General features: G+C 38.0%; 1 protein-coding gene across 4 annotated transcripts in view; it reads right to left on the reverse strand.

Annotated features, from left to right (window-relative positions):
* The window catches only part of TMEM150C (transmembrane protein 150C), a 101,787-nt gene that overhangs the window by 13,428 nt on the left and 61,407 nt on the right, over positions 1 to 26,952 (reverse strand). For 2 of the 4 annotated variants that reach the window (XM_037830102.1, XM_037830103.1), the window contains exons 6-8: positions 20,954 to 21,081; positions 17,817 to 17,994; positions 12,675 to 14,944 (exon numbers count right to left, since the gene is read on the reverse strand). In XM_037830102.1, coding sequence (XP_037686030.1) covers positions 14,736 to 14,944; positions 17,817 to 17,994; positions 20,954 to 21,081 — 515 coding nt within the window. In that variant the 3' untranslated portion in view covers positions 12,675 to 14,735. Of the gene's footprint in view, positions 1 to 12,674; positions 14,945 to 17,816; positions 17,995 to 20,953; positions 21,082 to 26,952 lie in introns of those variants that run through there. The other 2 variants (XM_037830104.1, XM_037830106.1) reach the window with 2 other exon arrangements.

Here is a 26,952-nt window from a genome sequence, read left to right on the forward strand (position 1 = left end):
GTGGAGTTGTCAAGAAAGTCGTTGAAAAATATAGGTCTGGCATTTAGGGTAGGGCCTTGGGAGATGTCAGCATATGGCAATATTTAAAACCAGGAGACTGGATGAGATAACCAAGAGAGTGAGTATAGATAGGAAAGAAGGGTTCCAAGGACTGACACCCAGGGCACTCCAATGTTTGGAAGTCAGAGGTCCCAGGAGGACCTTCTGGGAGCCAAAAGAAGAAAATATTTTAGGCAGGAAGGTGGGGAGAGTGTGATCAAATTGTCAAGTGTTGCTTATGGATTGAAGTAAGATAGACTAAGAGCTGACCACTGTATATAATATCATGAGGTCTTTGGAGAGCTTGAGTAGAGCAGTTTCCATAAAGCAGTGGGAGAAAAGATGTGATTGGAATGGGATCAAAAGAGAATTGGGGAGGATGGTGGGAAGGATTGAGGATTGAGTGGGAAGCACCAGGCATCAGTCCCTCAACCAAAACAACTGTTAAATAAGCAGGAACTGTCTGAATCAACTATTTCAAAACTCCGGAGAGTGGATGTACACTGTACAACATCCAGGGAAGATCAGGAAGAAGAACATGGTAAATTGCAGTAAATACCAGTAAATTGCTCTCTTGGCATGGTGGCTACTGATGCCCATCCCCCACTTTCACAGCAGGCTACAGTGGAGTCTGGCCCCTGGTGTGGCTTGCTGATGCCAGAAGGAAACATAAAAATCAACTTCCCCAAGTCCAGGGTGGGCATGGGCTGATTGCTGATCATGGCTTTTGATTAGCAACTTCTGATTGCTGGGAATCCAGCTCTAAGGGTGGCCATTGTTCCAGTCCATCCTGGACAAAGGCAGCAGTGGAACTTAAAGATGTTAAGCTTCCTCAGAGCAGTAGGGGATGGTTGAAGGGCTGTATTTGCTGGGCAGATCAAGAAAGCACAGCCTTGGGGAGCCATAGAGGAAGGTCCCTGGTTCCCTTCCTGACTTCCCCTTCATCCCCTACACAGGGCAGTTTGGAGTTGGTCTGCACCCTCTTTGTCCCTGGCCTTATCCCAGCTGGGAAACACCAACTTGGAAAACTCCTCTCTAGTGTGCCCCCCTCTCAGAATTTGCCCTCCAGGGAACAGCAGCTTGAGAAAGAAAACCGTGTAAGAAACAATTGAGGCATGAGGAGGGGACAAGATGGCAGCATAGTGAGGGGTGAAATTTAGTTCCCTGGAACAACTAATGAACAACCAGGAACAACTAGTAAATAATTTGGAATAACTGGGGGACAGCCATGATTGTCCATACATTGTACACCAACCTGGATTGGGAGGAATGCCTGAGATTGCAGCATAAAGTCTGTAAGTAAAAACTGCAGAACTGTGCCAGGAGCCCCTCCTCCCGTGGCAGGCTTTGCTGCAAAACCTCTGTATTAGTTAGGGTTCTCTAGGGAAACAGAATCAATGAGAGATATCTATGAATATAAGATTTATAAAAGTGTCTCACACAACTGTGGTTATGCACAAGTCCAAATTCCACAGGGCAGGCAGTGAACTGGCAACTCCAATGAAGATGTTTGATGAACTCCTCAGGAAATGAACTGGCAACTTCAATGAACTCCTCAGGAAGCAAACTGGCAACTTTGACAAACGTGTTTGACAAACTCTTCAGGAAACAAACTGGCAACTTTGACGAACTCCTCAGGAAATGCTTCACTGGTCAGCCAAAGAAGAAGTGAAGGTCCTCTATCTGTCTTGCTTAACAGTCTTCAACTGATTGATTGGATGAAATCCAGCCAATTGCATTCTCTCATTGTGGAAGATATGCCCTTTGTTGATGTCATCAGTCACAGCTGCAGACAATTGACTGAAGACTTAATAAACCAGCCTGTTGGTTTATTAACCAGCCACAAATGTCCTTGCAACAATGGTTAGGCCAGTGCTTGTTTGACCAGACAGCTGGGTACCATAACCTGGCCAAGTTGACACATGAAACCCAACCATCACAACCTCACTGTGGTAGAAACTAGCAGCACTCTCTGCGTGAGAGAATATAGCTCAGTTGAGCTCCAACAAATGTAGACTGCTGAATACAAGCTACAGACAAAGCAGACAGAGGCTTTTAGTGACAACTGATCTTAAAGAGCCAGAGGACTCATCTGTCCTGGGAGGGGGAGCCCAGAAGACCAGGTATTACCTCTGTCTGGTGAGTGAAACTAGGGGGCCATGTACTGGCTCCAAAAGAGGGCTTTCTGTCCCTTTTTCTCTCTCTCAACTTAAGGGACTCAGAAGAGAGAGCTGCACCATTTTCAATTTGCAGTGCTCTAACCCAGACCAGGGTGGAGATAACAGAGTCAGAGAGACTACTTAAATGCAGATGATAAATCCCTAGGGGGTGAATCTTCCCAAAGAGTAAGGAGATGGGGCCCAGCTTTCCTTTCAGAACCAGACCCTAGAGCCTGGGGGAAAACAGCCAAAACAGAAACTGAATGGGCTGCATCTTCTTACACCAGCCTGTTGGGTGCGACAGGCAGACAGCTGCCACCTGCTGGGCAGGTTAGGAAAAGCACAGTGAATGGAGACCTCACAGGAAAGTCCATCATTCTTCTAAGATACACCCTGAATATAACCCCATTCTGAGACCCGAACCCCTTCTGGTCTGGGAAAATCTGACTGGGGTAACCAAGAAAACCAGATGCCTAAACAACAGAAAACTAATGTACACTAGGAAAAACAAAGATATGGCCCAGTGAAAGGAACAAAGGTACACCTCAATCAACATACAATTAAGATATTGTTTCATTTTAATGAAACAATCTATTAAAGATTTTCAAAGAAATATGCTAAATCAAATCAAAAACCAAACCAATGAGTTCAGGGAAGATATAACAAAAGAGATAAAGGCTATAAAGAAAACACTGGGTGGACATAAGGTAGAAATTGAAAGTTTGAAAAAACAACTGGCAGAATCTACAGAAATGAAAGGCACAACACAAGAAGAAAAAACAATGCAGACATACAAAAGCAGATCTCAAGAGGCAGAAGAAAACACTCAAGAATTGGAGAACAAAACACCTGAAATCCTACACGCAAGAGAACAGATGGGTAAAAGAATGGAAAAATATGAGCAACATCTCAGGGAATTGAATGACAACATGAGTCACATGAATGTGTATGTCATGGGTGTCCCAGAAGGAGAAGAGAAGGAAAAAGGGGCAGAAGTAATAATAGAGGAAATAATTAATGAAAATTTCCCATCTCTTATGAAAGACACAAAATTACAGATCCAAGAATCGCAACATACCCCAAACAGAATAGGTGTGCACAGACCTATGCCAAGACACTTAATAATCAAATTATCAAATGTCAAAGACAAAGAGAGAATCCTGAAAGCAGCAAGAGAAAAGCAATCCATCACATACAAAGGAAGCTTAATAAGACTATGTGCAGATCTCTCAACAGAAACCATGGAGGCAAGAAGGAAGTGGGGTGATATATTTAAGATACTGAAAGAGAAAAACCACCAATCAAGAATCCTATATCCGGCAAAAGTGTCCTTCAAATATGAGGGAGAGCTCAAAATATTCCCTGACAAATAGACAGTGAAAGAGTTTGTGAACAAGATACCTGCTATACAGAAAATACTAAAGGGAGCACTACAGATAGGAAAAGACAGGAGTGAGAGGTTTGGAACACAATTTTGGGTGATGGTAGCATAGCAATGTAAGTACACTGAACAAAGATGACTGTGAGTATGTTGAAAGATGAAGGTTAGGAGCATGTGGGACACCAGAAGGAAAGAGGAAAGATAAAGATGGGGGCTGTATAACTCAGTGAAACCTACAGTATTCAACAACTGTGGTAAAATGTAGAAATAATTTTTTTACATGAGGGAGAACAAATGAATGTCAACCTTGCAAGGTGTTAAAAATAGGGTGGTATTGGGGAAACATATAATCTAATGCAAACTAGAGACCATAGTTAAGAGAAACATTGTATTAGGCTTTCTTTAATGTAATAAAAGCAATATACCAAAGTTAAATGCCTTTAAGAGAGGGACATAAGGGAGGGATATGGGTCTCATGGCATTGGTGATGATATCTGACTCTCTTATTCTACTTTAGGTTAACTCTTTCTTTTTTGTTGCTTTTTAGCTGTCATGTTTTTTTCTTTTTCTTTTTCTTTTGTCTCTCTACCTTCTTTGAGTCTTCTTCCTTGTGGAAGAAATGGAGATGTCCTTATATAGATAGTGGTGATGGTGGTGAATACATAAATATATGACTATACAGGGAACCATCAATTGTTTACTTAGGATGGAAAGTATGGTGGATGAACAAAACTGTCTTTAAAAAAAAAAATGGATTGATGAAGAAACCTTGAGGGCACTACATTGAAATAAGTCAGACACATAAGGACAAATATTACATGTTCTCAATGATACGAACTAATTATAATATGTAAACCCGCAGACATGTAATATAAGTTACTAGGATATAGAAGGAGGTTAAAGAATGGGGAGTGGTTGCTTATTATGAGCAGAATGTTCAACTAGGTTGAACTTAAGTGTTTGGAAATGGACAGAGTTGACAGGAGCATGTTATTGTGAGAATAACTAATAGTACTGGTATGTGAATGTGGTGGAAAGGGTAAGCTTAGAGTCACATATGTCACCAGAAAGAAAGTTGGAAGTTAAAAGATGGGAATGTATAAAACAGTAAATCTTGTGGTGGACAATCTCTGTGATTAACGGTAGAAATATTAGAAATCTCATGAACTAGAACAAATGTGTGACACTATAACTAGAAGCTAATAATAGAGGGGTATATAGGGAAAAATATATACCTAATTGCAAACTATGTACTACAGTTAGTAGTATTTTAACATTCTTTCATCAATAGTAACAAATGTACTATACCAATACTATAAGTCAGTAATGGAGGGGGAGTGGTTAGGGGTATGGGAGGATTTGAGTTTTTTTATTTTGTCTTTATTTCTTTTCTGGAGTAATGAAAATATTCTAAAAACTGAAAAAAGAATAATTGTGATGATGGATGCACAGCTGTATGATGGTAACTCAGGCAATTGATAGTGCACTTTGGATCTTTGGATAATTGTATGGTATGTGAACAATCTCAATAAAATTAAATTAAAAAAAAAAGAAACAATTGAGACAGATGGCCTGGGGCAGAGGCCTATCTGCTTTAAATCCAGCCATGGAATATCTGGGAGAGGGAGAAGTTCTGTCTCCTGGGAAATAGAGGGGGCATTCAAACTCCTGTAAACAGGAGAACTCCTAAGTGTTAGTTTTTTTTGATCGGGAAGAGAAGAGACCAAAACTCGATCAGAGAAAGTTCTATTTATGCACAGGCGGGCTGAAGCCAAAAAAAGGCAACAACTCTCAACAAAGGCAGAAGAATAATTTTCTAGCTTTTGGGAGGGGGTTGGGGGAATAATTGTTGGCAGGTAAGATAGAGAAGTGAGGAGTCAATTTTAGGGGATTAGCTTGCTCAAGGTCTGGAGTTTAAGCAGGGAGGTTGTTACATTATGGAAAATTTTTGTTCTTGCTCAAACTGTCACGTCAGCTAAGGATGGGTTCCATGCAAACAGTCACGTTTGTTGTGGGTGTGGAGAATTTCTTGGTATATTTGCTAGAGGTGGGTTGTGTGTGTGTTGGAGGTGGGGAGTTCTGCCTAACACTAAGCAACTACCAAGCACAGCCCAGGTCAAGACACAAGCCCAGGAAAGACAGGGAGGATCCTGCACACTACATTTGTCTTGGGCAGATCTTCCTAACAGGAGGGCTGAAGCTCAAGAAAACCTCTGTCTTATCACCGACTGGTTACAAAACCAAGAAACAGACATATCAGGGAATAAATCCTAGAGATAACATTTTAAAATATTAAAATATACAGTGTGCAATAAGATTCCAAGACAAACAAAGAAACAGGAAATGACAGACCCATGAAATGAAGAGGGTAAAAATCCAGAAAACACCAATGAAGAATACCAGAATGTGGTCATACTGTACAAAGTTTTAAAAAAAATCTTCACTATGCTCAAGGAGATGAAGGAAAACACAGAGAAAGAACTAAAGGTTATCAAGAAAACAATGAATGAACAATATGAGAATCTTAGTAAATAGATAGAAAGTTTAAAAAGGAACCAAATAGAGCTACTGGAGTTGAAGACCACAATAACTGAAATGAAAAATTCCCAAAAAGGATTCAACAGCAAATTGGGAGCTGACAGAAGGAATCAGCAATAATTGACATGAGTTAGGCTGAAGGACAGAAAGAAAAATGAATTATAAAAAGTGAAAATAGTCTAAGCGATCCCTGGGATACCATTAAGCATACCAGTATTTGCATTATGGGAGTCCCAGAAGGAAAAGAAAAGAAAGGGGCAGAAGGAATATCCAAAGAAATAATGACAGAAAACTTCCAAAATTTAGCAAAAGACATGAATATGCACATCCAAGAAGCCCAGAGAAAAGCAAACAAGATAAATATGAAAACAAACAAACAAACAAAAAACCAAAAAGCAAAACAACACACCCTGTCACATAGTGATCAAATAATTGAATGCAAAGGACAAGGAGAGAGTTCTGAAAGCTGCCAAAAAAAACAGCACATTATGTGCAAGGGAGTCCCAATTAGATTGAGTGCCAATTTCTCATCTTAAACTATGGAGGCCAAAAGGCAGTGAGTTGGAATACTTAAAGTGCTGAAAGAAAACAACTGCCAACTAAGAGTTTATATCCGGTGAGCCTTTCTTTCTAAAATGAGGGGAAGATTAAGACATTCTCAGTTAAACAAAAGCTGAGGGAGTTCATCACCATTAGGTGTACCCCACACACAATGCTGAAGTGAGTTCTACAGACTAAAGGGAAAGGACACTGGACAGTGGTTCCAAGTGGCTGTGCTGGTTTGAATCTGTTATGTACCCCATAAAAAGTCATGTTTTTTAATGCAGTCTTGTGGGGCCAGACATATTGTGGGTGGGACCTTTTGATTAGATTGTTTCCATGGAGGTGTGACCACACGCATTCAAGGTGGGTCTTAATTAGTTTACTGGAGTCCTTAAGAGAGCTCAGGGAGAGAGAAAGCTCAGAGCTGACACAGACCCAGAAGCTTGGAGATGTAGACAAAAACGTTTGGAGATGCTAAGCTAAGAGATGAAGCTCAGAGTTTGCCCCAGAGAGGCTAAGTGAGAACCTACAGATGCTTAAAGAGAAAGCCACTGGAATCAGAAGCTGAAAGCAACACAACCCAGGAGCAAAGGACAAGCAGACACCAGCCACAAGCCTTCCAAGCTGACGGAGATGCTCCATATGCCATCAACCTTCTCCTCAGAGAAAGTATCTACCCCTTGATGCCTTAACTTGGACACTTTTATGGCCTTAGAACTGTAAATTTGTAACCTAATAAGCCCCTTTTATAAAAGTCAATCCATTTCTGCTATTCTGCATTTGGCAGCTTTAGCAAACCGTAACAGTGGCATAAAGAAAAAAAGGCCTACAGTAAAGGTAACTATTTGGGTAATTATAAATGCCATTATTATTATATTATATTGTTTGGTATGTAACTCCATTTCTTACTTCCTGTAGGGCTAACAGGCAAAAGCATAAAAAGTAATGATAAATGTCAAGTGATTTGGACATACAATGTACAAAGATAAAAATGTTAACAAGTACAAAAAAGGTGGAGGGATGGAGGAGTATAGAAAAAGCATACATGTATGCTATTGAAGTTGGTATCAAACTAAATACGATTGTTATATATTTAAGATGTTAAATTTTAATCCCACAATAATGAAAATGAAAATTATGAAAATATATCAATAGAAAAGAGAAGGCACTCAATATGGTATAATGCAAAAAATCAAATAATATGAAAGTAGACATTAATGGCAGAACTGAGGGACAAAAAAGGTATAAGACTTACAAAGGCTAAATAGCAAAATGGCTGAAGAAAGTCCTGCATTATCAGTAGAGACTTTAAGTGTAAATGGATTAAATTCTCCAGTCAAAAGGCAAAAACAGATTAAAAAGCATGATCCAACTATAAGCTGTCTGCAAGAGACTCACCTTAAATTCAAGGATACAAGTAGGTTGAAAGCAAAAGAATGGGGAAAAAAATATCATGCAAACTGCAACCAAAAGAGAGCTGGGGTAGCTATACTAATATCAGATAAAATAGGCTTTAAGTAAAAAACAGTTATGAGACACAAACATGGTCATTATGTCCTGATAAAGTGGTCAATTCAACTAGACGATGTAACAATTATAAATATATATACACCAAACAACAGAGCCCCCAAATATACGAAGCAAATACTGAGATATTTGAAGGGAATAATTGATAATTCTACATTAATAGTAGAAGACTAATATGCCACTTTCAATTATGGCTGGAACAACTAGACAAAAGATCAATAAGGTAATACAAGACTTGAATGAACTCTAAACCAGCTAGACCTAACAGTCAGATATAGAACACCCAACAACAGAAAACACATTCTTGAGTGCACATGGATCACTCTCCAGGATAGAGCATATCTTAGGTCACAAAACAAGTCTCAAAAAATTCAAAAATATTGAGTCATACAATTTATCTTCTATGACCACAATGGTTTGAGGTTAGAAATCAATAACAGAGGGATAAATGGAAAATTAACAAATACATGGATATTAAGCAATATACTCTTAAACAACCAATGAGTGAAAGAGGAAATCAGAGGAAAATCAGGAAATATCTTGTGGTGAATGAAAATGAAAATACACCATACCAAAATTTATGGGATGCTGCAAAGGCAGTTCTGAGAGGCAAATTTATAGCTCTAAATGCTTACATTAAAAAGGAAGAAAGATTTGAAGTCAGAGCCAAACTTCAAACCTGGAAGAACTAGAAAAATAAGAGCAGACTAAAACTAAAGAAGCAGAAAGAAGGAAGTAACAAAGATTAGAGTGGAGATAAGTGAAATAGAGAACAACAACAAAAACAATGGAGAGAAACAAAACCAAAAGTTGATTCTTTGAAAAGTTCAATAACATTGAAAAACCTTTAACAGATTGACAAAGAAAAACAGGATGCAAATAATGAAAAGGGGACATTACCACCAGCCTTGCTAAAATAAAAAGGACTATAAGAGAATACTGTGAACAACTGTACACCAATAAATTAGATAACCTAGATGAAATGGACAAATTCTGAGAAATACACAAACCACCTACAGTCACTCAAAGAGAAATAGAAGATCTCAACAAACCAATTACTAGTAAAGAGCTTAAATCAGTAATCAAAGATCTCCTCCAAAAGAAGAGTCCAGGACCAGATAGCTTCAAAGACTTAACTCTACTTCTGCTCAAATTCTTCCAAAAAATTGAACAGGAGGGAACACTCTGTAAATGAGACAAAATCACCCTCACACCAAAGCCAGATAAAGATACCACAAGAAAACAAAATTACAAATAACTTTTATAAATATAAATACAAAAATCCTTGACCAAATACTAGCAAACTGGATTCAACAGCACATTAAAAGAATTATACACCACAATCAAGTAGGATTTATCCCTAGTATATGAGGGTGGTTCAACATAAGGAAATCAATTAATTCAATGCACCATATTAACAGAATGAAGGAAAAAAAACACATGATCATCTCAATTGATGAAAAAAAGGAATTTGACAAAACTGAGCATCCTTTCTTGATAAGAACACTTAGAACACTAGGAATAGAAGGAAACTTTCTCAAGATTATAAAGGGAATATGTGAAAAACCCACAGCTAACTTCCTACTTAGTGGTGAAAGACTGAAAGCTTTCCCTCTAAGATCAGGAAAAAGATAAGGATGCCCATTGTCACCACTGTTATTCAACATTGTACTGGAAGTTATTGCCAGAGCATTTAGGCAAGAAAAAGAAATAAAAGGCATCCAAATTGGAAAGGAAAAAGTAAAACTTGCCCTATTTGCAGATGACATGATCCTATATAAAGAAAATCCTGAAAAAAATCCACAGTAAACCTACTAGAACAGCAAAGTGGCAGGGTATAAAATCAACACCCCAAAACAAGTAGTGTTTTTATACACCAACAATGAACAACCAGAAGAAATCAAGAAAAAGAGTCCATTTAAAAAATCAACTAAAAGAATCAAGTATCTAGGAATAAATCTAACCAAGGATGAAAAGGACTTATACACAGAAAACTACAAAACATTGCTAAAAGAAATCAAAGAAGACCTAAATAAATGGAAGGACTTTCTATGTGCATGGATTGGAAGACTAATTATCATTAAGATGTTAATCCCACCCAAAGCCATTTATAGATTCAACACAATCTCAATCAAAATTCCAACAACCTTCTTTGCAGAAATGGAAAAGCAGATCATCAAATTTATATGGAAGGATATAGTGCCCTGAACAGCCAAGACCATCTATACAAAGAAGAATGAAGTTGGAGTACTCACACTTCCTGATCTTAAAACTTATTAGAAAGCCACAGCAATCAAAACAGCATGGTACTGGCACAAGGAAGGACATATAGACCAATAGAATTTGAGAGCTCAGAAATCAACACTCACATTTACGGCCAACTGATTTTTGGCAAGGGGGCAAGAACTACTTAATTGGGAAAGAAATAAATTCTTCAACAAATGGTACTGGGGAATCTGGATCTCCTTTTGTAAAAGAATGATGGTGGACCCTTACCTCACACCATATAAAAAAATCAACTCAAATGGTACCAAAGACCTCAATATGAGAGACAGAACTACAAAGTCATAGAAGAAAACATAGGAAAGGATTTTGAGGACCTTGTGTCAGCCATAGTTTCTTAGGCTTTACACCCAAAATAAGCAACAAAAGAAAAAAACAGGTTAATGAGACCTCAGCAAAATGAAAAACTTTTGTGCCTCAAAGGACTTTATCATGAAAGTAAAACACCAACCTATGCAATGGGAGAAAATATTTTTGGAAACCATATATATGATAAGGGTCTAATATCCAGAAAATATAGAGAAATCCTTCAATCCAACAACAAAAAGATTAACAACCCAATTTTAAAAATGGACAAAAGCCTTAAATAGACATTTCTCCAAAGAAAATGTACAAATGGCCAAAAAGCACATGAAAATATGCTCAACATCATTAGCCATCAGGGAACTGCAAACAAAAGCACGAGACACCATTTCATACCCACTAGAATGGCTACTATTAAAAACTGGAAATTATAAGTGTTGGAAAGGATGTTGGTGGAAATGTAAAATGATCCAGCTGTTGTAGAAGACAGAGTGGCCTCAGAAAGTTAAGTATATAATTAGCATTTGACCCACTTCAAGGTATATGCCTCAAAGAATTGAAAACAGGGAACCAAACAGAAATATTTGCACACTGATGTTCATGGTAGCATTATTCACAATTGTCCCAAGATGCAAGGAACCCACATGTCTATCAACCAACGAATGGATAAACAAAATGTGGTATATGCATGCAATAGAATATCATTCAGTCATAAAAAGGAATGGAGTCCTGTTACATGTGACGACATGGATGAACTTTGAAGACATCATGTTGAGTAAAATAAGCCAGACATAAAAGGATAAATGCTGTATGATCTCACTGATATGAAATAATTAGAATAAGCCAACGCATAAGAGTCAGAATCTAGAATATAGGTTACCAGGGTATGCGGTAGAGACAGGGAATAGGAAATTAAGGCTTAAATTTAGAGTTTCTATTTGGGATGAAGGAAAGGAAAAATTTTGTTAATGGATTTTGGTGATAGTACAACATTGTGAATGTAATCAATGGCATGGAATTATTTATCTGAATGTGGTTAAAAGGGAAAATTTGGGTTGTATATATGGTATTAGAATAAAAATTAAAAAAAAAATCCATGGACTTGCACAACACAAGTAGTGAATACTAAGTTAAAAACAGACTGTAATTAATAGTGTAATTATAAAAATGTGCTTTCATTAATTGCAGCAAATGCACCACACCAATGCAAGGTGTTAACAATGGGGTGGTATGTGGGAATCCTGTATTCTATTCATGATTTGTCTTGTAAACCCACAACTTCTCTATTAAAAAATAATAAAAGTTCCAACTCTTAAGAAAAACAACACAAAACAAAAATACAAACCCCAAAACCAGTCCATTCTGCCTGACGCAATGCCCAGCAACTAAGATAAAATAAACAGTAGTGTTCCAATTTCCATTTATAACCAGATTATTACAAATTTTGGAACATGAAAGTTTTACTTCCCATACCAGGGGCAACAGAAAACCAAAAAATAACACATAGTAAAACTTTACCTCCCCGTTCATTCTCCATCAAATCATGTTATCAAACCTTTAAAATATTTACTTTGTTTGAAAAATATTTCACCCTAACCAGGAGAGTAACTTTTCTTATTCAAGAGACTGAGATGAACTACCCCAAAGCTAGTTTAGTATATTTCAAAGTTTGTTCTCTGGGCCATCTGCATTAGCTCCTCCTGGGATGCTTGCTACAAAAGCTCATTCCCTGGTCTTGGGTTCCTATTGGAATGCTGTGGTTCTTAATTCCTAGGAGATTCTGTATAATCTTGATCTTGATTTATATGCTATTAATGGAACATTTTCAACATAATCTCTGACTGAGTTTAACATATTTCACTATTACAGAAGAAACAGTGTAAGAAACAAGGAAGCAAAAATTCTGCATAAAAGAATTTTATTTAGTGGTCAGATCCCAGTGATGTTGGTCACTGCTAGATTCTGCTAAAATATTCCAAGAAAGTGTACACTGCATCACCCAAAGCTGTTTAATTTGGATTATGTACAGTAAAAGAAAACTTCATACATCCTTGTTCTTTGATAAAATTTTTAAAATATAAAAATGAAAAAAAACAACAACAAAAGCTGTATTTAAAAATAATAAATGTCACCTTGGACTATTTACAGTTAGATGACTTTTTAATCAGAGAATGCTCTCTGCTTAATTATTTTCCTCACATTATACCTATACCTTACAGGTAGTCTCCCTCCCCCATCTGACCCTTATTCATGATTTGTCCTTCACTCCTGTCTTCATGAAACAGTCATCTTCTATTTTCTTGTTCATCTTGGAATCTTCGTCTGATACTCCTTTTTCCTCTTCTTAAATTACCTCTAATTCTATTCAGCAGACATTTGTTGAGCACCTACTATGTGCCAGGCACTGTGATGGGAGCGGGGGATAGATACAGAGATGAAAAGACATTGAGCCCCAACTCAAGAAGCACAGACTTTGGGCTGAATTGAAAAACAATATTGCTCACATTATATTCCATGAATCCTCAGGCCCCTGTGAAGTAAATGTGGGGATTTTTTTTAAATGAAGCATTCTCATGGAGGGTCTGTCAGCTTGGCCCACTCCACCATGTTTTCAATTTGGAATTTTGCTTTTTTTGGAAGCGCAGCCTAAGAATTTGGAACCAAGGCCTACAGTTTGAATGCAGGGGTCCTAACTTCTAGCAGGTGTGATACACTTGCTGGGCAGAAGGGAGCAGCTGCCTGTGTTTGTTTTGGGGGACGGTAATCTTTCAATAGCCATCCACAAGTTCCAAGTTTGAAAAGCCCTTAATCCACAAAAAAATGCTAAATCTGAACAACAGATTCATTTTAAGAAAATCTCCCCTGATTAAGTCCCCCTGGACTTGCAACAGAATGCTCTAACTCCAATCTTTTATAAATGTCCAGAAGGAGCTCTTTTTATTACCTCTACTCATTCATACTTGTTTGTGCTTTCCTGTGAACATTTTCTTAGCTTCAACATAAAAGCAGCAAATTAAGCCTGAAGATGATTTTTTTTTTCTTTTATCATGGTTGAACCCAAAGCAAGCTGAGCTCTTGCATTTGGACTATATCTCTTTTTTTTCTGTGAGACCTAGAGAGACCCACAGTACTTACTGAGAGGAAAAAAAAAAAAAAGGTAATCCATGGAAGAAAACAAAAACTGTACATGGAAACAAAACTAAACCAGACCCTCACTGCTTTATCTGGTTCCATGCTTGGCAGATCATGTCCCTACAAACATTCACATTTGGAAATATTTCTCAGTCACAGTGAATCAAGTCCACATCATGGTAGTGGGCTTCACTCTTCTAGTTTGTAGTCTACTCCTTTGACTGAACTCACACGGCCTGCCGCTGAATGATGATGAAGTGAGTTTTCATGGAGATGTGCTGTCCTTGATCCCACACCTTTCCACAGGTTATGCAAGGTTACATCTCAGTATGCTTTCCATTCAATTAAATGGTACTGTCTTATCCATTCAGGAGTATTGGTGCCAGATTTAGAACCTCCTTACAAGCTGGTTCCAAGCCCTTTGGATCTGAAGGCAACTTTGGGAGTTGGCATTATTCCCATTACATTTGGCCTGCCCTTCTTTATGGTAGGGTGAACATGATATCTGAAATATATGAAGAGAATGAGAAGAGCAGGGAGTATAAGGGAGAGGGAGGGGAAGGAGGTGATCGTGCACAAGCTTCTTGCTGCGTCGTGCATATATTTTCAATGTAACAGCGTGTATTTTGACACATAAGGGCCTGTGATTTTTCCTTAAAGAAATAACTTGCCCTGAAAAGCTCATTTGGCAAATGTGGCCACAAACAAGTACATGTGTGTGTCTGTGTGAAAAATGTGTTTTGAGGTCACGTGTCAAGTCCCGTGAGTGTGTCCTCCTGGCCCCTCCCCCACTGTCATACCCACCTCACCAGCAAGGGAAAGCTGATGGGCTACACTTGGTCGGTTTGATATTCAGAAGCTTCTGACAGGCTTTCTGAGAAGCTTAGGAAATTCTCCTGGTACTCAGAGCAAACAATCTCATAGCGGTAATGCCGGAACTCCACAGCAAAAGTGCCAAAATAGGACAGGAAGCACATGACCAGGCCCCACTGGATCCTGGCTGCATACATGTGGATGCCTTGGGCCATGAGGATGAAATCTGGGGGGAAGTGGTCAAGGAAAGTAATGCCATTAGCCACATTAAAGCTGGGCGCTCCTGGGCAGACAAAGGTGACGGAAAATGTTTGGCTCTCCCCCTCCCTTGCAAAATTGTTAGATTGACAGAACTTCCTGAATTCAAATATCTACATGAATCACAACAAATAACATTATTGAGGTCTTATTTTGTGTCAGAAAGGTTTTTTTGTTTTTGTTTTTGTTTTTGGTGTCCCTGGGTGGGCTCGAACCAGACAAGGTTTTAAGTGTTTGAATGGATGATCTCACTTAATCCTCACAAGAACTCTGTTACCATCAGTTCATTTACAAATAGGGAGGCCGAGAGAGAAAGTAACTTGCCTGAGGTCTTACAAGTATTAATTAGTGGAACTGGGATTTGAACACATGAACTCCAGTATCCATGTATTCAATCACTATACTCTACAGCCTCCTAATAAACTATGAGATTAGCAAGAGGATTACAATACCAAACTAATAAATTGACCAGAAAAATAAAACTAACTTGTAAAATTACTGCAAATGGCTGCCGATTCACAGTCATCATTACATCTGCAGAAATTATTATGAACATGTCAGATCACTGCCTCCAGATAAACTGGGCTTGTCTCTGCACTGTTACTAATAATCTGAGTAGCCCTATCTCCCCTTGTCTAATTTTCACTGTTGTCTTTCCGACAATAAATAGCAGGAAAAAAAAAAAAAAACAAACTGCAATAGCTTAGGAAAAATCCAAGCATTAATGTACAGGCTAGTTTCATTCCTGTCATCACATTCAAACTTGTGCTCAAATAAAAATATGCAATTAATAAAAATAAACAGATGAGATTCCTATGCCTGAATATTTATAACCTCACCCAGTATATATATGGGTAGGAACTGGGAAGGAAAATTCATAGTTTGCTTTGTGAAAGGCCAAGGACTGAATACATTTATTCAGAAAAATCAGAAATATTCTTTTAAAATTAGTTCTACTTTCAGAACTAGACTTAAAATCTTGACAAATTTTCAGGTGGAAAAAGAGCATGTGAAACCACTTTCAGACAAACTTTGCTCTCCTGACTATGCCTGGATACATTCACTTGAGAACTAAGAAATAGTTCCAGGTGTTTAGATACAACACAGACCAGAACCATTTGGGTATAAGCTCAAAATTCAGAAAAATTTAAAGCCATTCCATACTCTTCTGACTGAGGGTTCAAAATACAGCCAACATAATGTTAATTTATTACTAAATTAATAGGGAAAGGACACTCCTCAAATCCCATATTGACAGAGTTTTAACTTTTTTACTCATGTTTTATCAGGTTGCTAGCAAGTGGTTTTTTTTGTTTGTTTGTTTTGTTTTGTTTTTTCGGCTTGAATTTCAAGTTCTTAAATGTTCTCTATCGAATGTGACTGCTAGAACTTCAGAGGACCAGAGAAGTGATTGAATGGCAGCTCCTGAGGGAAGAAGATATAAAAGATATAAACTACTCCACTAATTAGAGAACATCTCCAGAAACTAAATGTAAACATCATATTTTAAAACCAACTTTCTCTAAGGCTTGACCGCATAGTGGTTAAGAGTACAAGAGCTGAGCCCAAGTTTAAATCCTGATCCATACATTCTTTGTGAGATTTTGGGCAAATTAACTTTTTATATTTTGTAATTCTCACCTGTTAAGTGAGGATTAAAAGAGTTGATGCATGTCAGTGATTAAGGTAGTGCCTGGCACACAGTAAATGATCAATTAGTGTTAGCTATTATTATTTATAATTGAAGTTAAATAGTCGTAACTATATCGTCTACCGTGAGGGAACCATTGTTCCCTTTCTCCTCCCGTTTCCGAGAGGGGGAACCTATTAGAGTGAACACAGCTGATTACTCCGCCCCACAGAGGAATGACTGATCTGATTGGTGGGTTCGGAACTGACCAGTTTCCATTGGTCATGAATGGGGTCACTGCGATCCATGCTAGACTAGTCTCTCTGAGAACCGTGGGGGGTTAGGCAGAATCGTGTTCTCCTTTGCCTTTGCCCAGTTTCTCTGTTTATTACTGGGTGGGTAAATCGAACCGATGGGTGTGAAATAGGGGCCTGTGGCCATCTTCTTAAGTTTACCAGGAATAAAGGCTGATTCCTTCTTCCCCATCTGGCAACTTGTATCTATTCTTAATTAGTTCAAATTCTGAGAAGGGAAATAAATAGCACCGCAATACTTCAAAGATGCTTGTCTAGAAAACTATACATGCAGTGGTTATCTATTTCCTGAATTTATTTTCCAGAAAAGCCTAGTAATTCTCCTGTTAAATATAAATATATTTGTCCCTTGAAATTCATTTTGGAGTTAATAATTCAAATGAAATAAGGCTATTAATAAAGTTACAAATGAAAAAACATTATAAGATGGAGAAAAAAAGCTACAGTTCTCTTTTGGTTACGCAATATATGTCTTTCTAAGAGGAGAACTTTTTCGTTATTTGTGATAAGGAGAACATATGATACCATTTCTACATATTGAAACTAAAACAAACTTGAAATGACAGAACTTGCTTTTTTTTTTTTTTAGTTCTCCATCTCATCTTTGGCATTAAAAAATATGTTTAAGAGCTTTTGTGTTTTCCTTTAATGCAATTTTATTGAGATATCTTCACACACCATATAATCCATCCAAAGTATGAAGTCAATGGCTCATGGTATCATATAGAAGAGCTTTTGTTTTTAAGTCCATTTTCTTTTCTGTTTTGTCTAAGATTCTGAGACAATCTGACAGTATTTCCTAACCCACTAGGATATCATCATCTCAGTTTCCACATAGGTAAGTTTTCTGTGTTTTAATCTCACTGGAAAAGAACCTTTTCACATTGAAAGGATACAGAGGACCACACAGAGAGTGATCGATGCTGATAGAATAACTCTCGGAATTCCAATTTTCCGTCCTTCATTCTTGATGTTGACTCTGAGTGTCAATGCAGCCTGAATCCAGCAAGTCAATGTGCCAAATCCAAAGGTCAAGGAAGTTCCGACATTATGGATTTCTTCATCATTTGTGAGCTGAGGGAGGAATAGATAATCACATGTGGAGGTCCAATTAGGAAAGAAGACACAAAAGCCAATGGAGTAAGGGAGGGAGAAAAGACAGGAAAAGGGATAGCCCAATAATGAAATAATCAATATTAGAAAGATTAGATTCCTTCATCTCCACATAGCTCCCTGTGTCTGTTCTCAATTGGCTTGCAATCTGAGGGGAAGAAGAAAAATAAATAGTACCCCCAAACCTCAAAAAGATTTGTCTAGAAAAACTATACAGGCAGTGGTAATCTATTCCTTGTATTTATTTTCCAGGAAAGCTTTGTGGGAAAGTAAAAGAAAAAACTAGGAGAATTACGCAAGAAAAGGGAAATGTCAAAGTCTCTACAGCCTGTGTTTTTCAGGCTAAGAAAATGAGACTCAGCATCTGGCTGTGTATTTACTGACACTTCATGACCAATTCTAGGCAAGCCAAGATTTTATTGGCACAGACAACTAATAACATGCAGGCTGTTCTTTATTCTTACAGAACTGGCCCATCTACGTAATATGACCAAATCAGTGTTACTAAGAGTTATCTGTTTGTTTTCCTATAGTAATAAGAAAAACTGCCACCAATGAACTTTTGCTGAATCTGAAGATTCATTAAAGGACAACAATGCTTGAAATTTCATGGTCCAGGCTTTTATAGTTAATGGGTTAAATAGGACCCTTAGGATTGTTTCATTTCGGGGTTAGAGATGTAAACTTCCCATATCGTTACTCACTGGCACTAAAAAATAAATGTTATTTAAAACACTTTTTGTAATTGTGTATATATTTTTAAATTGCATGTATAGGAAAATAAAATCTGTTGATGAGATGGCTTTTAAAACATGGTGAAACTATTATTTTTTTAATTGCCAGTGCCTTCAGATACTTTGTTGTCTGATATTGTTGTGAACAATTATAACATCAAGTCAATATTACTTTTCCTTTATATTTTTCCTATTGTTTTTGGCTATATAATTTTTTCCCTCTTCTTTGGAAGAAGCCACTTTTTTTCCTTTAAGCTCAAAAGATGTATTTTCAAAACTTATTTTAAATAATGGATTCCTCAAATCAAATTTTACTTGTAGTAAATTTGTTTTCCATACTGTACACAGACTATTTATTATTTTTATTAGTTTCTGCTTAATTTTTAAAATAGATACTATAGACAAATGGTCCAAACTTTTAAAAAATACATAAAAAGGTATAAGCACAAGCAATCAATGTTGTTTCAAGTGTATTCTCTGTAGACCTTCCATTTACACATAAACAAATAGACATGTATTCTTTTCCACCTCCTTTTACACCAACACAACTGAACTCTCCTACCTTGCTTTTTTTCACATTACAACATATCTTGGAGAATTTTCCAGATTAGCATATATGAAATGTCCTCATTGTTTTGTTTGCTTGTTTGTTTGTTTTTTTAAAGAAAGCTACCCTGTATTCCATTTCTTGACTTACTTAACCTATTGATGGACATTTTGGTTATTTCTAATTTTTTGCTATTCCAGACAATGCTGAAAATATGGTCTGAGAGTTTTTGTTTTTAAACCCATTTATTTTCTGTGTTGTCTAAGATTCTGGGATGATCCATTTCACATGTGTGCAAGGATATCTGGAGTATAAAAATTCCTAGTCGGTCGAGAGAAATGATAGCTACTGAGCACTCTACTATCTGCCTGCACCTGCAGCACAGGCATGCAAGTAGGAGAAAGACTCTCACTAAAGCTCAGTGAAAAATGCCCTATGCCCAAACATTTTGGAGCCTAAAGGGATAAGCTCTCAGATATTGTCCTGATAATTCATTGAAACAGGAAGGCTCATTCCCTAAGACATCTCCTGGCACATAATTGCCACTCAATAAATATTGTTACTTGATGATTCGTTTAACAGGCAGTCTGCCAATTCCTGTATTTCAGGTTCCATCCTAGTTGTCAAACTAGGCAACCAGAAAGCTGCATTCTTGGAATACAATGGCTAGGACTCCTGTGGAGCCACACTCACTGAATTGTATCTTATGCCTTCAGCTTACACTGAAGGTCAGGATAAGAAAGAGCCTTAGAAAACCCGCCAACATATTTGCAGTAAGAATGTTACTAAATGCTCACTAAAATATTGAGGGTCTTGAATGCCTAAGCCATCTGGATGTCATTCAATAGACATTATGGGGAGAGTGACAGAATCAGAATTCGACTGCAAGGAGGAAATTACTAGTAGCAGTATATAGCATAGGTTGGAGGATGACAGAAGAGAATGGAAGCAAGGAAATCAGGCAACTACCATAACTGCAGGGGTCTCCTTTTGTATTTTACAAAAGAAGACATTCAGTCAAGAGATGGGTTACAATATTGGCAAGGGAAATTATTCTTGAAGTTTGTAACCTTGGGCTTCTGAACTATCTTTATACAAGTCATAGTGTTCTAGAGAAATTCTGGGCTTTCAAACTTGACTCCTGCATGAGCTTGCCAATGTGAAATGCAAGCTTCCATCCAATAAGGATGTTTGGTATTCAATTATAAAAAGGCAATGATCCCATTTGTTTTCCAGGAAGGTTCATTATGTATAATTTGTTAGGAAAAAAGATATGTAAAGCACTTTGAAATACTTTGTAGAATATATATGGCTATTTTCATAGTTACTTTTCCCAATAGCAATGTTGTATTTCAAATGCATAGTTGCATCCTGATGTGTGTAAAGCACACATAGGAAGAGCAGGCTGAAAAACCATAAGGAATGGCTGCTGGAGACTCTGCATATATGCAGAACCATCATTTGCCTTTTATTCTATTTCAGAATTATAAGGGCCATGTATAAACTAATCAGTTTGTTTTGTCTATAACCAGGTTTGTTTTTTTTTTTTTTAATGCAAGTAAGAGAAACCACAGTGGCTATAATACAAGTGAAGGCTAACCAGTGAGACAGGAAGGTGAAAAAAGGCCAAGGAAAGTACCTGAAAATTACCAAGTAAAGTCATTCCAAAGGAAGCCAGACACAGTGCCACCAATCCACTAATATTCAACCATGGGTTTAAAACCTTTGGTTTCAGTTGTATGAAGCGCAGAACAGCTACCACTAGAGCTAGGAATAAAACAAAATGTTAAAATTTGTAAAATTTAAATCATACACCCAGACTATGAGGCAGAGTTCTAAAGCCGCAATGTACAAAATTAAACTTTTCACCACAGGATATTTTAAGTCTCTGAAGTAACTTTTTTTTTTTTTTTTTTTAAAGAAACTGTCCATGCCATGCTTATGGTTGTTGAGATGTTTTATCTTACCAAACCTAAGGGAGGCAGAGAGGAGTGGAAGCAGTGGCGATACATGTTATTTGGGTAATGCAAGGATGATAGAACTGTTAATAGCATTGCTATCCGAGTTCTCAAAAACAAAGTCAGCACAGGACAGACTGGCTTAGGAGAGCACTGCAGAGACTTAACACACATTATGAATAAGACAGGGATAAAGATAGACCATGGCACGGAAATTCACTGATCCGATCAGCCTTTAGTTTAGATCAGGGTTAGACCAGAAAGGGCAGGAAATTGCAGGGAAGGAGACAAGGTTACCACATCTAGACAAGCCGCTGGTCTCTATGTCAGATACCATTCCTGGGGGATGGAAGGAAGATAAAGCAACGTGTACAAATCCCTTTATGACTGATTTTACTGCCACTTCTCTTTGAATCTTGTGGTGGATGTTTGTGTCAAAGGACAAGGACAGTTAATCCATATTCTAGCAGTTAGCGTAAGCAGTTTTTATGAAATCTGTACTTTAATGCAGCAGATTTGGGGGGGTTGCTAAAAATCATAGCTATTATACTGAGAAAGCTTAATTCTTCTAAATGATGTTAATTGCTCATTTCAAAACACCAGTTTGAACCAAATTGTAATCTGAGAATTTGAACAATGAGGGAAGTTACTTGGATTTCAAACCTGACATTTAATAGTAACTTGGGAGGATCCTTGATTAATTATTTAGTACAGAGACATTTCCATATTTACTCAAAAATCTGGGAAAAGTTAGTCCAAAAATGATGAAAAAGTACTTGCAATTAATATAAATTATATGTAGGTATATGGAAATGCACTTATGACTTCCTAAGACAATTTGCTTTTACATTAAGCTTCAGCAGGAAAGACTATTAGAAATTCAACTACCTTATTTATACAGCAACTGAATAGGTAATTATTTGCTAAATGTATTACCTTGATTACAGACCATTAGTAGCCATTAATAAAGAAAACCTATCCATAAATTTGCATTTCCCAAGAATTCTGAATTTCATGGTCTACGACTTTAAGCTATGACATTGAGCTCACTGAGTAGACTTTCAGTTCTAAGTACCTCTGATCAAAGAGTGACATACAACTTGGTTAATATTTGGATTTTGAAAGAAAATGGAATTAAAGCCTAATTTATGCAATCTCAAACTATTCAGCTAATGTTTTGGCCTTTCAGCTAATAGCCACTATTGATCAGAAAATAAATTATACTTGAGTTGACACTAGTTTCTCAACCTAATGGTTTGAGGGATTTAGGAATCATAATAGATGAAAAGTCTGTTAATAATGACAATAACTATTGTAGAGGATAAAAAAAAGCACAACTTCTTATTACTTTTTAGGATGGGAATAGGAGGAAATGGAAAGAGGAGTAACTCAACATACAACACTCTGACACAAAGTCATCATCAGATGAAGAAGCCGTTAGATCAAGACCAGAAACCTCAACATAAGGTACCATGGGACACATGTGCTAATTAATTGTGTATGGGTATTACTCAGGGCATAATGACAAAACACAAAGACAGCATATTTAATATCTTTTTAAAATGACTAATGAAAATTATTTCTCTGGGAGCTATCTGGCTGTCATTTAGTTTGGAGGGTGTTCCAGTTTGCTAATGCTGCCATTTGCAAAACACCAAAAACAGATTGACTTTTAGAAAGGGGGTTTATTTGGTTACAAATTTATAGTCTGAAGGCCATGAAAATGTCCAAATTAAGGCTTCAACACAAGTATACCTTCACCAGTGAAAGGCCATTAGCATCTGGAAAACCTCTGTTAGCTGGGAAGGCACATGGCTGGCATTCTCTTGATCCCAGGTTGTGCTCCAGCTCTTCTCTCAGCTCCTGTCCATTCTTCAAAATGTTGCTCTTGGGGCATTTTGTCCTCTCCTAGCTTCTCCGGTGCAAACTCTGGGCTAGTACTCCAAAGCGACAGCAAGTCTGCTTTCAATGTCTGTCTTCAAAATGTGTCTCTCAGCTGCAGCTCTTCCTTCTGTCTATGAACATTTTTATAGGACTCCAGCGATTCAATTAAGACCCACCCTGAATGGGTAGGGCAACACCTCCATGGAAATTACCCAGTCAAAGGTCTTTCCCACAGTTGATTGAGTCACACCTCCATGGAAACACTCAATCAAAGGGTTCCAACCTAATCAACACTAAATACGTCTGCCCCCACAAGATTGCATCAAAGGACACAGTGTTTTGGGGAACAGAATACATCCAAACTGGCACAGAGGGATAGCATCATGCTGGAACTTTGGCCTAAGCCATAAACCATTGATGAAGCAGATACCGAAATGGCTCTTCATGTTGACCCACCAGTTCAAATAGTTTGTTCCACTCTGCCCAGGGGAAGAGGGTATTGTCTTCATTATCCATTTCTCACTAATAAATCCTGGGTCCAGCATTACTAGTCTTCCCATTTGTAATATGGATGACAAATCATTTTATATCATGTACAGATGAAGAAATTAAGCAGGAAAAATAAACATATTTGAAGGTTGGAATTCAATCCAACACTCCTAACTTCCATAATTGCATTTCAAACACAGCACTTTGTCCTTTTTGCCTATTAACTCCATTATTAATTAGCTCAGATTAGATATTCTTACCTTTGAAAATAGATTCTAGTTGAATTTTTAGGATGGAGAAATTATAAAGATTCTTGCCCACCTTAGTTTCTAAGTTGCTAAGACAAATACCATACAATGTGTTGGCTCATGGTTTCTGAGGCTAGAAGGCTCACTTTCTTCCTGAAGAATGTGGCTTTCTGATGCTGGCTTGCAGGCAATCCTTGGGGTTCCTTGGCTTTCCTGTCACATGGTGATGTCCTCTCCTTTCTCTTCAGGTTCCCTTGACTTCTGCTCTTCCACATGGCTTTCTCTTCAAAAAGCCTCCAGCAATAGGATTAAAGCCCAACATTCAGCTGGGCCACACCTTAACTAAAAATATCTTCTTCAAAAGGCCAAATTTACAATGGATTCACACCCATAGGAATGGATGCAGATTAAGCACATGTTTTTTCCTGAGATACATAATCCAACCTGCTCAGTCTAGGCTGCCTTTTGGACCTCCTAAAACACATATTCTTTCCACATGCAAAGTACATTTATTCAAACACAATACCCCCAAAGTCTTAAGTCATTTCAGTAACAACACTAAGTAGACAATCTCATCAAAATCAGTTATGGGTGTGGTCCGTACTGGGGCAAAACTCCCCTCTGTCTGTGGACCTGTGAAACCTGGCAAACAAGATTTTGCTTCCAAAATACAATGGTAGGACAGGTATAAGGCAACATTCCCATCCTAGATGGGAGAGATTGGAAGGAAATAAGGGGTCATGATTCCAGAGCAAGTTCAAAACCCAGCAGGGGAAACTCCCTTAGATCTCAAAGTCTGAGAGTCATCTGTGGACTGATGCTTCATCATCTGAGCCTGCTGCAGTGGCAGCCCCACCCCTTCTAAGCACTTGCACAGCAGCCATGCTCTCCCAGAACACTGGGGTGAAGGCTCCACCCTCTTTGGGCATCAGGATGGCAGCCAGGCTCTCCATGAATGTCCAACACTGGGGCATAGGCCCCACCATCTCTGAGCACTAAGGTGGCAGCACTTGCCTTGAACATTGGAGTGGCAGGCCTGCCCCCTCCAAGTGCCAGGGCAGGTGGCCTGCACCTTCCAAGAGCTTGGGCTGTCATGCCCTTTCCACACAGGAGTAGGTCCATTTTCTTGGCCCAAGGAGATCTTTTTGGTCCAGACCTCTTCTTCCATGGTTCTGCCCTTGAAGTAATTCTTCCTTCAATTCATCCCTTCTCTGTCCCTTTCAATCCAGGCTGGCAGTGGTTCTGCTCTCAGAAATTTCACAAAAACCTTACTGGCTCTGTGTGCAGTTCATGGGGGTTCAAACTATCAGACTAAAGGACTTTCTACACATCCTTCCTGGGTAACTGCATTTCCACTCCTGACTTCCACTGAAATGGCTGATTGAGTCAATGTTCAGGTACACCCTATTTAGCAAAGGGTTGTGCAGATAAACCCTCACATGGAACCTATTCTCTGGGGACTCACTTTCCAGAAGCTCAGGGAGGTACCTGATAGAGCTGATTCTGGTCCAAGTCTCAGAGCAGACTACCTACATAGGCTGAGAAATTTCAAAATGATCAATTTATGGTTACTTTGTACTTAAGAGTTCAGTTCTAAGCTTATCTTTTTCTTCTCACATTTTACTATAAGCTGCAAGGAAAAACCAGGCTGCACCTTCTACAACTAGCTTGGCAATGTCCTCAGCTAAATATCCAGGTTCATCTCTTACAAGTTCTGCCTTCTATCCGACATTAGAACACAATTCCATCAAGTTCTTTGACACTTTAAAACAAGGGTCACCTTTCTTCCAGTTTGCAATGACACATTCATCATTTCTAAGGCCTCATCAGAGGTACTTTAAATGTCCATATTTCTACCAACAGTCTCTTCAAAGCAACCTAGGCCTTTTCTATTATGCACTTCACAATTCTTCTAGCCTCTACTCATTACCCAATTCCAAAGCCCTTTCCACACCTCTGAGTATTTGTAATAGCAGCACCCCACTCTTCTGGTACCGAAAACTGTCTTAATTTCTAGGCTGCTAGGCCAAGTACCATAAAATGAGTTGACTTAGCAAAAGCAATTTATTAGCTCTCAGTTTTAGAGGCTAGAAGACTTGCTTTCTCCCCAAGGACTGTGATGTTCTGGTGCCAGCTAGCTGGCACTCCTCAGGGTTCCTTGGCTTTCCTGTCATATGCCAATGTCCTCTCCTTTCTCATCTGGTTCTGTTGGCATTCAGCTTCTGCTCTTCCATGTGGCTTTCTCTTCATAAAGCCTCCAGTAGTAGGATATAAAACTCACTTTAGTTAAGGGCCACACCTTAACTAAAAATATCGTCTTCAAAAGGTCTAATTTCCAGTGGGTTCACACTCATAGGAATGGATTCAGATTAAGAACATGTTTTTTTCTGGGATACATAATTCAATCTGCCACATGGCCCTTTAACCATTTTATTAACACTTAGGTTACGTTAAATGGAGGCATATCCAGATTATCTGGTTAGGAAGTTCAATTTCAGTCAAGTAGCAACTTAATTATACCTTCCTCAAAGAGACTTCTGAGCAGTAGGGCAATTTGAAAGTCACCTCTATATATGCCGAACAGCTTTTTATCACATTCACATTCTGATTAATAGAAATAATTTTAGTTTTGGGAAAAATCTTAGATTTTTGACAGTCAGTTTTAGCAAAGATTTTTAGAAGCCACCCTTCTGCTTTTGGTATTCAGAACAGTCCTTTGCTTTGTAAGTGTTATTTATTTAATGTATCTATTTTAAAGAGCCCAAATAGAACAATTGCTCATAGCTGATTTTTCAAATTAAGGTTTTTCTTTTGCGGCTGATTGGGTTTTTAAAGCTCAAAACTCAAAACAAAGTCTTTTCATTGTAGTTCTAAACTGGTGTCTGGCTGAATTCTTTTTGTTTAGTTTAGTTTTACTGTTTATGCATCAGTAATTCCTATTTATGACTGCAGGAAGCCACAACTGTCAATATGTTTCGGCTGAAGGAGGGAAAGCTGCTGCTATTAGGTGACTGAAATCATTCAGCTACTAGCTTTTTCCTAGTGACTTCCCCAGGGCA

The sequence above is a fragment of the Choloepus didactylus genome, chromosome 3 (genome assembly GCF_015220235.1).
Source record: "Choloepus didactylus isolate mChoDid1 chromosome 3, mChoDid1.pri, whole genome shotgun sequence".
Classification (NCBI taxonomy): Eukaryota; Metazoa; Chordata; class Mammalia; order Pilosa; family Megalonychidae; genus Choloepus; species Choloepus didactylus.